Source organism: Protopterus annectens, chromosome 1.part0 (genome assembly GCF_019279795.1).
Source record: "Protopterus annectens isolate FY-2018-M chromosome 1.part0, PAN1.0, whole genome shotgun sequence".
NCBI lineage: Eukaryota > Metazoa > Chordata > Ceratodontiformes > Protopteridae > Protopterus > Protopterus annectens.
Genome location: NC_056725.1, coordinates 1,959,083,655 through 1,959,096,428, shown reverse-complemented (window position 1 = coordinate 1,959,096,428; position 12,774 = coordinate 1,959,083,655). Strand labels below are relative to the sequence as shown.

The window sequence follows — 12,774 nt, the reverse complement described above, 5'->3', positions numbered from 1 at the left end:
TGTTGAAAGCAAGCAGTATTTAGCATCTACCTGTGAAAATACATACACAAGAGCTTTTCTTCAGAATTTGGTACTTGTTGGAAGTCATAAAACAATAAAACACTTCCAAGACAATGCAGAAAGTTCCCTAGTTCTAGACATTGTCTCTGTTACTGCAGTGAAACTAAAAGATAACATCTTTTTATGGCCTGGTCATAAAGTAATTTAATTTCAACTATTTTCTGAAGTTAACCTATTGTGTTCCAGTTGCCACTGTTAAAATATGGAAATTTAAACAGTTACACTAGTGTATGTACATTTCTGTTCTCTTCCAGCAGGGCACACTGTAGATACATTTTTAAGCTCAGTGTTTTACAAAATACCTTTTCAACACACACTTCTGTACAAACAAGTTTGATATCCACATAACATTCAGTTCTAATACAGTTGTAACACAAGTATCTTACATGAAGCATGTTGACCTTCACAAATAAGTGTAACAGTAAAAGGGAACTTCCTGCACGGAGGCAACTGCACGGCTTAAGATAAATAATCAAAAATTCAAAGACAGCCAGCAGACAGAATCCTGGTGAATAAATCCATTTATTGGAGAATGAAATCCATCCAATAAGTAAAAAGTTAGCAGTTGGATGAACTACATGATGTTTGAATAGAGCATTATGCACTCTGCCCTTCTTAATATTACTGATGTGTTCTGAGATCCTAAGTCTTAATGGTCTGGACGTTTGTCCCACATAAAATGCCCCACATGTGCATGTAGCCAGGTAAATAACCCAATCTGTACTGCAATTAGCAAAAAACCTGATATCATACACTATAGGGGAATTCTTGCTAGAAAATTGCTTTGTTTTGCATATTTTATTACAGTTAACACAATGTCCAAAAATAACTTTGTCAAGTGTCCCTTTAGGCACAGATATCAAACTGCTAACTTTTTATTTACCATAATTGACACTATTAAGGGTAATAAACAAAACAAAACTGGCTGGCATTCTCTACTTAGTTCCAAAGAGAAAAAATGGATTATTAAATTAGGTGGTTTATTTCCACCATTTCTCCAATAAATGGATTTATTCACCAGGATTCTGTCTGCTGGCTGTCTTTGAATTTTTGACCTTCACAAATGACACATAACCATTTACAAAATTCCAGACAGCTGTGCTGGCAGTATCACTCTTTGTCACACTTCTAAATAAATCATGTTGATATTTACAAAGGACATATAATTGTTTACACAATTCCAGCTAGCTGGGCTGGCAGTATCTCCTTTTGTGGCAGTTACTAAGAGAGAAAAAGTTTTTTACAGTCCTATATTAGATTCTTCAGGTTTAGCTAATTTGCTTGATGGTGGCATTCTTGGTCCACCACAGGGTGGTAAAGATCATGGTAAAATATTTTGTTACTACCTATACACTTGATAGTTTGTCCATTGCGGGTTGCATAAACAAGAATTGGAAATTGTTGTTAAATGACAATGATTTGAGTGGTAAACTGGGGGAAAGACCTTTCATTTCTTATAGAAAGAATAAAAGTTTTAAATGTTTTATTTTTTTTTTTAGTGTAAAAGTGATTTTAAATGCATCTTATCTTTTGTACACATAAATGTGGTTGTTGTTCACAATGTTATTTGATTAATATGTCCAAAAGTTTTAAAATTAGGAATAAAGTGTACAGGATTTATGGTAAATTTTCTTGTCACATGAGCAACATTGTTTATATTTCTCATTGTAATTTTTGCCCAGCATTTTATGTTAGCAAAATATCTAGGAAATTTAGGAGGTGTATTTATGAACATTGTTGGGATATTAAAAATAAGAAAAAAAACAGTGCACTTTATAAACATTTGGAAACACATTCTACCCACAATTTAACATTTTTGCTTTTGGAATAGATAAAAAGGGACCCTCAGGGACATATTACTGATGAACATCTTGACAAGGCTGAACTTAAGTGGTAATTAACATTTGAAGCAATGAATAGTCCTGGTTTAAATGAGACATGTTCAATTAGCTCAATACTTAAGTTAAAATATCATGATGCTTTTTAAAAATTAAAAACAAAAAACTATTTTTTTGAAAACTTTTTTTATTCTTAAATGAGTAATGGCTCATTGGCTGATTTGGTCATGTGATATACTTATTACATGTATTTAAACTTCCTTTTTATATATATATATATATTTTTAATTATTCTAATGAAGTCCTTTATGACAAGAACAGAAGTGCTTAACCATAAAGTTTAATATGAGTTTTAAAATGTTTTTTTCAGTGGGCATCTTAGTTTCAGTGGGTTGTTCTTAGTTTGTTTGAATTTGTTTTCCCTATCTTAGTTGGCCACCTTTTTGGTTTGTTTGTTTGTGTCTTTCGGCTTTTTCCCGGTTAGGGGTCGCCACAGTGGAACTCCGGTCCGCTAATGACCACCTTTTTAGTTTTTTTAAATCAGTAAATGATGACAAGCAACTGGAAAGAAAAGGATGAGAAAATGAGGAAAATAAAAAGGAATAAAACAAATAACAACAATTTTGTCGGTTTTAGCTACCAGCAATGATGCCATATCAGTGCAGAAATTGTGAGTTTTCTTCACCTAAAGCTGGCTGGGAAAGCTATACAGGAATAAACTAATATGTGGACAGTGTAGATGAAACCATCTATGCAAGAAAGTACTAGGTAAAAGACCAAATTATGGTAACTTTAAGAAATAAAAACAAATGCTACTTCTGTTAATCAGTTGAAATCCAGAATGAAATGTTAGTCAACCAAAGCAAACAGATAAGTTGCTGTATGACATGAGCAACTAGTCTTGCCCTCATCCCAGAAGAATGTCAGACCTGGGCCTGTAAGTATAAGAAAATGGTGAAGGATTAAACTTTGCAAAGAATTACTGGCAGGGCACAATTACTACTCACGGATTCTGAGCAGAATGATCACAGGTGTCTTAAAGTTAACCTGTAGAGTATATCTCTAGAAATATTTTCAAGGAAATCAGACTGATTTAACTCTGATTTCTGCTTCTACCACACTACACAGCTTTTGCCGGTGATATAAAAGGCATGCAGAATTCTGGTTATTCAAAATTCAGAAATAATTTACTCATACACTTGAAGTGACAACACTTCATTTTAAATATTTAAAGTATACAAATGAATGAACATAATTTCTCTATGTGTATAACCTTTATTTTTATGCAGCATTTTAAATATTAATATTTTCTGCCTTAAAGTCTGAATTTACATTTTTAGAAGAGTAACACAGCACCCTTCGATTAAATATAAACAAAGTACAGAAAAAGATTAAGAGGTAAGGGGAAGAATACCCTCATATTGAGGGATACTGGGTCACATGAATATACTGTTAACAGTATGCACTGACTAAAGCAAGAAACAAGAAATCCTTACCTCTACAGACTTCCTTCTCTGTGGCTTTGATGTGGTTATACCCAGGTAACTAGGAAACAAAAATAAAGCATTTTAGGTGATATTAACAATAACCTATTTAAGTTAGAACAACACAGTATTAAAATACAATCCCCGGGATTCAATAATGCCTATACTAACTGTACACCATTCTGAGTGAACAGACAACACAGACATAAGTCACACCTTCTTCCTCCTAATTTTAGTTTTTCTACTGATATTCTTGTATCTTTAAATACTGACAGGGATTCATAAAAGGTCACCACAAAATGTAGCCCACATGTACACTTAGGGTAATCTTTCTGAGTGACTAGAAAGCACAAAAAATGTGATAAGAATGTTCTTGAATACATATTGTGTGCACTTAGTGTAGGCATTATTGAATCTGGCCCAAAGACTTTCTTATATTCTTCCTTTCCAAACTAAACAGCAAGGCAGATCTATTATCAAGTAAAGAATATCAATAAATGTCTAGCTCTGAAGTACAGTTTCAAGTAAAGCAACTAATTATTTACGTAATAACTTTGAAATATGTTATTGAGAATTGAAAAATATAATTAATCATGCCTTCTTGTTTCTATTTGCAAGAACAAGTGCATTCTATATGGATTAGTTTACATGATTTTTAGTTTGTTGGAAACTATCCAGAAGGATGAGTTTAAAAGCTGATATTAAAAAGTTTTAAATTACTACAACAGCTGAAGTAACAAATGAAAAGAAAACTGAGAGACAAAAAATGGTGAGATGGAGCACTCTTTTTAGAGTAGGTTGTACTCTTAACATGGTAAGCCTAAGGGAAATGTGAGGTGGAAAACAACAGACATCATTCTGAGACCTGGAAATATAGGATAGGGGAAGGTGTTTTGCAAGGAAGTATTTATTATTCTAAAATAATTAGTGTTCAATAGGAGACTATGATATCTACATATTTTAATCTGTTACCCAAATTTTCAAAACATTTTAAAGATTGCTTTCACAAATGTGAAATGTGACATTTTTAAGTTTAGGTTTAAGAATACATAGTACAATCCTACACTTCAGCACTTGCAGAATATTTAGAAAACACTTCTCACAGTATTGTTAATACATTCCTAATACAGAATTCTATAATGCAGATAAAGTACTTTTAAAGAGGTTTCTACAACAGGTGTTAAAATAGATTAACTTTTTTTTACTTCTTGGTTGAAGCGTTCCAAGTTGCTTTCCTGTGACAGAAGATGGTAGATATTTTTTAAAAAGAGAACTTAATCCTCTTTGACCCCATTCAGTGAGATAAGTAGCAACTCATGGAATACGATGCATGTAGGAAGGAGAACTAAAGAAGTTCGGGCTTAAGACACTGGATATGAATGATATGATCCAGGTAACTCCCTAATATCTCAGCACTGATAAAACAGCAATGATACAAAGATGAAGGTTAAATGAAAGCTTCTGCCAAAAACTGTAGTGCCTGTTAGGCATAGCTGTCTCATCCATGGACACGTGCTTGACTGTAGTTAACATATGTTTGTGAAAAAAAAAGCAATGGAACTCCAAAACAAACCAATATTATATTGAGTTTTCTGTGGAGTATTGAATAAAGCCTTTGACATCGCCTCGGACTGTTTCTCCTACAGTTTTGGCACTTTACATTGTTTTCTTAACATGTGTTTGTGAATACAGAAGGGCTATATCACTGTCTGATATTCCATCAGGTGGTAATGATATTGGTGTGTTGTAGATCATCTAGCAGCAACATCACACTGCTGATAGTGTCTCCTGCTACACGACACATGCGCACACACACACACACACACACACACACACACACACACACACACACACACATACACATTCAATGTTGCCTCAGTGTGAGAACCTCTTGACCCAAAACAAGGGGTATCCCATACAACCCAACTTGAAGACATTAATGCTGACAGTGTGGGTAATGTAGATCTCACTTTCTTTAGGCATATGTTTTCTGAGGAAATGACTTCTTTCATATGGGAGGCTAGGAAACCTAATACAAAGAAATCATGTAAAGTATTCTCCCTCTAGCACCAAAGGAGGGACTAAGACCCAACTCAGTCCTAAGTGACTTTAGTCCTAAATTATATTACTTGTCAATTATTTTCAAATCAAGATTGTCTTACACCTCATTGAATGTGAATTTGCCTGCCATTTCAGTCATGCTTAGCTTAGGAGCCCCCACTGTTTTCCAAATTAACTATAAAGCAGTTCAGCTCCCCTCAAGTAAACTGTGTTTTTAGTATATATCATTTCTGTCAAGAGGATCTAGAATTACAGGCTCTCATGCAAAGAGCCCTTCATAATCTTCCACAAGGGCAGAGTCACATTTCACAGTAATTCTTTCTTCATGCCTCTGGTGGTGACTGTAATATCATTGAATCAGGCCACTCACCTGCCTGTTTTTCCCAATGCCCCCCCCCCAAAAAAACAGAGGCAAAAGGATATTGTATTGTCTAGATATACATATACAAGAACAGGAACAAACCAAAAACCACGCAGCAAGGGACTAAGTGCACGGTCCAAACCAACAACGAAGGGTAAAACAAGAATGTGGACCAGCACAATGGTATAGCAGGAAAAATATTTAATTTGTTCAAAAAGTTAAAGCCATATAAATGGCTAACAGCAAGCAGACCGGTTTCGGCTATACAAAGCCTTCTTCAATGCTAAAGAATCATGTCAAAAAGTTGTATGGCTCCCAACATCCTGGTCTTATATAGTAGAAATTTAAAGACACATTGCAGAAAAAGTATACAATGACCATTCCATATAAAGCATGAATAGTAAAAAATCTTCTAGTAATTAATAAATGATGATAAAAGATCTTCTAGTAGTTACTACCTAATGATATTACAGCAAAAAAGAACAACAAAATTGAAATAGTAGTTATAAATATAAATTGACCAAAGCAATATATTACAAAAAGAGAATTGATTGGCATAATCAACATATTTATACGTTAAGATAAAGAATAACTCTTATTATTATTGTTAATAGGATAAATCACCTATATATTATAATATTGCCAATCAAAATGCATGTAAATTGTGAAAAGCTTAATAAATTCACACAAACAAAATAATGGTAAACATGTTATTCTATTTCGTTAAGCCCAGGTTTGAACAATGCTCCTAATCTGGTTATCCACATGTTTTCCATATTATTGAGTTTAGTGTGCCAACCTGCTTTAAAATTCCTATGCATTTGAATCTTATCAATAATCACAAATTTGAAAACAGCAGTGGGGTGATTGGTAATATGTTTGTATAGGGCATTAGACAGACGTTTATTTCTGATAGCACTAAAATGTTCACTGATTCTTAATTTAACTGGCCTGGATGTCTGACCCACATAAAAAGCAGAACAGGTACAGGTGGCCAAATAAATAACCCAGTCTGAGCTACAATTACCAAAGATGGTAATATTATAAACTTGTGATGTATTTTTACTAGAGAATTCCTTGTTTTTTGAGACATTGCTCTGGTAAAATCTCATTAAGACATTCATGAGATTTTAGTATGTCCCAGTGTCTATTGATAATTTCCCTGAATCTGGATGTGTTGTTTCCATAGGTTGTTACAAGCCTAATCGGTTGTACAGAATTAGAATTGTCGTCTTGTTTCAAATGTTTGTATTGTAATAAGTTTGAACGTGTCACATGGTTAGTCTGGTCAATGGTATGAGAGATGTGATGCTTTGAGTAGCCACGGTTAATAAGCCTATTAGACAGATCTTGTCTACAAACTTGATGTTGTTCTTGTGAAGAACATATGCGTTTCATGTGCTTTCTCATATCACAGGGGACGCTCTATACACTCTCGTCTTACTCATTATAAGAGGTACACACCTGAGATTACTGTCCAAACCACCTTATTCAGTGATCCTTTGGTGGGTTGTTTCCCTTGTGGTCATTGTAGTGCCTGTCAACACATCTCAAAAACCAAGGAATTCTCTAGTAAAAATACATCACAAGTTTATAATATTACCATCTTTGGTAATTGTAGCTCAGATTGGGTTATTTATTTGGCCACCTGTACCTGTTCTGCTTTTTATGTGGGTCAGACATCCAGGCCAGTTAAATTAAGAATCAGTGAACATTTTAGTGCTATCAGAAATAAACGTCTGTCTAATGCCCTATACAAACATATTACAAATCACCCCACTGCTGTTTTCAAATTTGTGATTATTGATAAGATTCAAATGCATAGGAATTTTAAAGTAGGTTGGCACACTAAACTCAATAAAATGGAAAACATGTGGATAACCAGATTAGGAGCATTGTTCAAACCTGGGCTTAACGAAATATTATACCATGACCCCCCCAAAACGTGCACGCTGATTGGCCAGCGTGCCCGTTGTAAATCGAGTTATACTAATGGAAAAAGGTCCGGTCGCCCGGACTTTTTTCCATTAGTATAACTCGTTTTTTTAAAACACTGTTAAATGGGTTTAACATAGCGAGACAGCTTTAAAATAAGCAACGGAGATCTCCATTGCTTATTTTAAAGCTGTCTCGCTATGTTAAACCCATTTAACATAGCGAGACAGTGTTTTAAAAAAAAGCAACGGAGAAAGCAAGATCTCCGTTGCTTTTTTTAGTGTCTCGCTATGTTAAATGAGTTTAACATAGCGAGACAGTTTTAAAATAAGCAACGGGGATGTCCGTTGCTTACTTTAAAACTGTCTCGCTATGTTAAACTCATTTAACATAGCGAGACACTAAAAAGCAACGGAGATCTTGCTTTCTCCGTTGCTTTTACAACTCTGATGTACTGCGCAGGCGCAGTACATCAGAACTGCCGGGGATGCCAGACATCTGCGGAAGGGCAGTAAACAGGCATTATACTATGCCATTATTTAAGAAAAGTAACAGTTTCTTTTCTTAAATAATGTCATATAATAGCAATAACCACTTCTGGGTGTGGGTAATGCTAAATTTACCCACGGTTGGCTTTGTTTGGTTCCTCGGGCTTCGCCCTCGGGACCAAACCACGCCAACCGTGGGTAAATTTAGCATTACCCACACCCAGGCGTGGGTTATTGCTATAGAATAACATGTTTACCATTATTTTGTTTGTGTGAATTTATTAAGCTTTTCACAATTTACATGCATTTTGATTGGCAATATAGGTTCATAGGTTCATAGGTTCATACTAGGCTATCTGCCCGAGGGCATTTACAAGCCTAGCCCATAGTTTTGTGGCTTACGCCACCCCTTTAGTATGGGGAACTATACCCATTATTTTGCTGTGCCTCTGTTGAGCAGTGACACTGAGGTGATTATATATATAGGTGATTTATCCTATTAACAATAATAATAAGAGTTATTCTTTATCTTAACGTATAAATATGTTGATTATGCCAATCAATTCTCTTTTTGTAATATATTGCTTTGGTCAATTTATATTTATAACTACTATTTCAATTTTGTTGTTCTTTTTTGCTGTAATATCATTAGGTAGTAACTACTAGAAGATCTTTTATCATCATTTATAAATTACTAGAAGATTTTTTACTATTCATGCTTTATATGGAATGGTCATTGTATACGTTTTCTGCAATGTGTCTTTAAATTTCTACTATATAAGACCAAGATGTTGGGAGCCATACAACTTTTTGACATGATTCTTTAGCATTGAAGAAGGCTTTGTATAGCCGAAACCAGTCTGCTTGCTGTTAGCCATTCATATGGCTTTAACTTTTTGAACAAATTAAATATTTTTCCTGCTATACCATTGTGCTGGTCCACATTCTTGTTTTACCCTTAGATATACATATGCAGCTGAAATATTATTTGTGCAAAATAAAAGAAACAAGAAAAACAGATGAGTAATTTGTCTCCTTTGCACAAGGGAGGGAAGAAAAACCTGTTTCTAAACAAGATTTTATAAATGAGTACCTTATTGCATCTTCTACTATTCATTCCATGGCAAGGCTATCACAGGGCAATTGAGGTCACATTTTGCTAAAGCCATTGCAGCCACAACTGCCTTTCTAAGAGGGGTCAACATTCAATCCATTTTGGAAGCAGCTTCATAGTCATCACTTCATATTTGTTTCACAACATTACACCTTGGCTATCACCTTCAGGACAAAGGTGAGGCTTGTTACAGCTATTTTAGAGGACCACTTGCAGTCCACCTCATATCAGATCCAACCACCCAAAGTTCATGAGCTATGTGATTACTACTGCAAAAGTGGGCAATACAATGAACATAGTGCAGTTGTGTTATGAACATTCTGTAATTGTAGATGTGCAGATAAGATCACTGTTATAGTAGTATTTCCCTCCATCAACCCCCTCCTGTTCTTTCCTTTTCTTTACTTTTCTGAACTTTCCTTAAGGTCAGCGTGCTTCCACCCATTCTTTGTCCTTATTCTTTTCCTCTTCCCCCTCACTCTTTCATACTTACCACAGGCTGACATAGTGTTTGGAGAGGAAACTTATTAGTTATCTTCTATTTAAGCATCCTGGTCAGGGGTCCACCTCAGGTGGGGACCTTTTCATGGCTCTAGTCTCAGACCTTACCATCAGTGGGAAGCATAGGTTCATGTTTGCTTACAAGGTTACTGATCTGTAAGGATCTTAAAAAGCCTAGCCTTACACTCCAATGCCAGTTTTTAGCACTTCCATTCTGTATATGAATAATCCAGAGAAAGGTGATATAAGGATATGCTGGGACAGGCACTTCTTGCCCCTATCCACCAGGGCCATAGGTGTTAAACCAGGGTAAATTGGTAGTTTCCTATCCATTCATCCAAATTACATCTGAATAGGTTAAGTAAAGTACTTTGTTTTCTGGAGAGTGGAAGACAATTCCACAGAAAAGTTATCTTTTGTGATGCATACCGATCCCTTCAACTTCTTCTTCTTCTTTCGGCTTTTCCCAGTTAGGGGTCACCACAGCAGATCACCTGTCCGCTCATGATTGGCAGTGAAGTTTTACAATGTCGAGTTGCCAGCCCAGCGCCCAACCTTCCACAGAAGGCACAGACATGCACACACTCACACCTAGGGCCAATTTAGAATCTCCAATCCACCTTCAGCATGTCTTTGAGATGTGGGAGCACCCTTAGAAAGCCCACGCGCCCACAGGGAGGACATGCAGACTCCACACAGAAGGCACCCCAGCATCGAACCGGAGAACCTCTTGCTGTGAGGTGGCAACGCTAACCACTGCACCACCACAGCCGCCCATACCGATCCCTTCAACATGTTCTACCTATGTTGCAAAAGAGGTTGAGATTCCTTAAGCTGGTGCTCACACTGCCATTGGACTTGTGAATGTATCATAAGTCTAATAGGTTAGGGTTTGTTGAGGGTGTACACATGAAAAAGAAGTTGCCTCTTAGCAGCCTATATGACACCAAGATAGGTACAATGCTTTGAGATGGTCTGCATAATCTTTGTGATTTAGGCCTTTGATGTTTTTTTTTTTTTACTGAGAAAACATTGTGGTCACTCCATTTGTCACAAGGGCTTACCAAATGGGGTAATAATGGTTCCATTGTTAAACCTTATCAAATCAAGATTGTCTTACACCTCATTGAAGGTGAATTTGTCTGCCATTTCAGTCATGTCTACCTTAGGAACCCCCACTCTTTTCCAGATTACCTGTAAAGCATTTCCTCACAGGTGGGGGAAAATGTACCTTGGGCCTTCTAAGACACAGCCTCCAGCACCATGTGATCTCAATTATGTCATAGAAAAGACAGCATTGTTTTATTGTAAAACAATAGCTGCAGCTCCCCTCAAGTAAATTGTGTTTTCAGTGGATATCACTTTTGTTAGGAGAATTTCAAAATTACAGGCTCTCATGTGCAAAGAGCCCTTTATTATCTTCCACAAGGGCAGAGTCACATTTCAGACTAACTTTTCCTTCATGCCTAAGGTGTTGACTGTAGCATCTTTGTATCAGGTCATTCACCAGCCTATTTTTTACCTAATCCCTCAAACGTGAGGCAAAAGGATCTTGCATTGTCCAGTACACATACGACTGATATGTTATTTGTGCAAAATAAAAGAAACAAGAAAAACAGATCAGTAATTTGTGTCCTTTGCACAAGTGAGGGAAGACAGACCTATTTCTAAACAAGATTTTCTAAATGAGTAGCTTATTGCAACTTCTACTATTCATTCCATGGCAAGCCTATCACAGGGCAATTGAGGTTACATTCAGCTAAAGTCATTGCAGCCACAACTGCCTTTCTAAGAGGGGCCAGCAGTCAATCCATTTTGGAAGCAGCTTCATAGTCATCACTCACATTTTTGTCACAACATTACAACCTGGCTATCACCTCCAGGACAAAGACGGGGTTTGTTATAGCTATCTTACAGGTCTTCATGCACTCACCTCATATGAGATCCAGCCACCCAAGTTTCACATGTTTAATATGGCAAACGTGAGCAATATGATGACCTTAGTGCAGTTCTGTTAGGAACATTCTGTAATTGTAGATGTGCAAATATGTCCACTGTTATAGTAGCATTTCCCTCCTTTCATTTCCTGGACTTTCCTTAAGGTTGGTATGTTTCCACTCATTCTTAGTTCTTATTCTCTTCCTCTTCCCCTCCCTCTTTCCTACCTACTACAGGTCTGAAGAGGCAACTTATTAGTTATCTTCATTTTGAGCATCCTAGTCGGGGATCCACTTCAAGCATAATGAACCTAGGACCTTCTGCATGTGAAACAGATGTGATGACCACTACTCTATAAAATCAACCACTAACCACTACACTACAGAACTCACCACTATTACATTACATAATCCACCATACACATGCACACTTTGAGATGGTCTGCATAATCTTTGTGATTTAGGCCTTTGATTTATTTATTTATTTTTTTTTACTGAGAAATAATTGTGGTCACTCCAGTTGTCACAAGTGCTTACAAAATGAGGCAATAATGGTTCCATTGTTAAACCTTATCAAGTCAAGATTGTCTTACACCTCATAGGTTCATGTGTGCTTACAAGGTTACTGATCTGTAAGGATCTTAAGAAGCCCTAGTATCCCTCATTGAAGGGTTAACCTGTCATGAATGGTTGCAAACCAGATATTCTCATGCAGATGTCAGTAGGGCATCTGTCTGAGGCTGGTAATCCTCTTTGTGAGGTATTTCTGCGGCCTTTCCAGTTGTTGTAGATGTCTTGTGAGGTACATACCAAAAGGGGCATTGTACTCTATAATGGGTCTGATGAGTGATGAGTAGAGGGGAACAATGACCTCTTTTTTTCTGGATGAGAAACCTCTTGTGATGAGGTGTGCCACATAGAAGGATTTCCTGACTATTGTGGCGATGTGATTATCAAAGGAGAGACTACTGTCCACCTGTGTCCCAAGGTCTCTT

At 36.4% G+C, this 12,774-nt stretch overlaps 1 protein-coding gene across 1 annotated transcript in view; it reads right to left on the bottom strand.

The window, feature by feature from the left end:
• DCDC2C (doublecortin domain containing 2C) overlaps positions 1–12,774 on the bottom strand; it is a 2,319,258-nt gene that overhangs the window by 2,173,918 nt on the left and 132,566 nt on the right. The window contains exon 2 of the mRNA XM_044077304.1: positions 3,395–3,443. Within this exon, the coding sequence (XP_043933239.1) occupies positions 3,395–3,443 (49 nt within the window). The remainder of the gene's footprint in view (positions 1–3,394; positions 3,444–12,774) is intronic.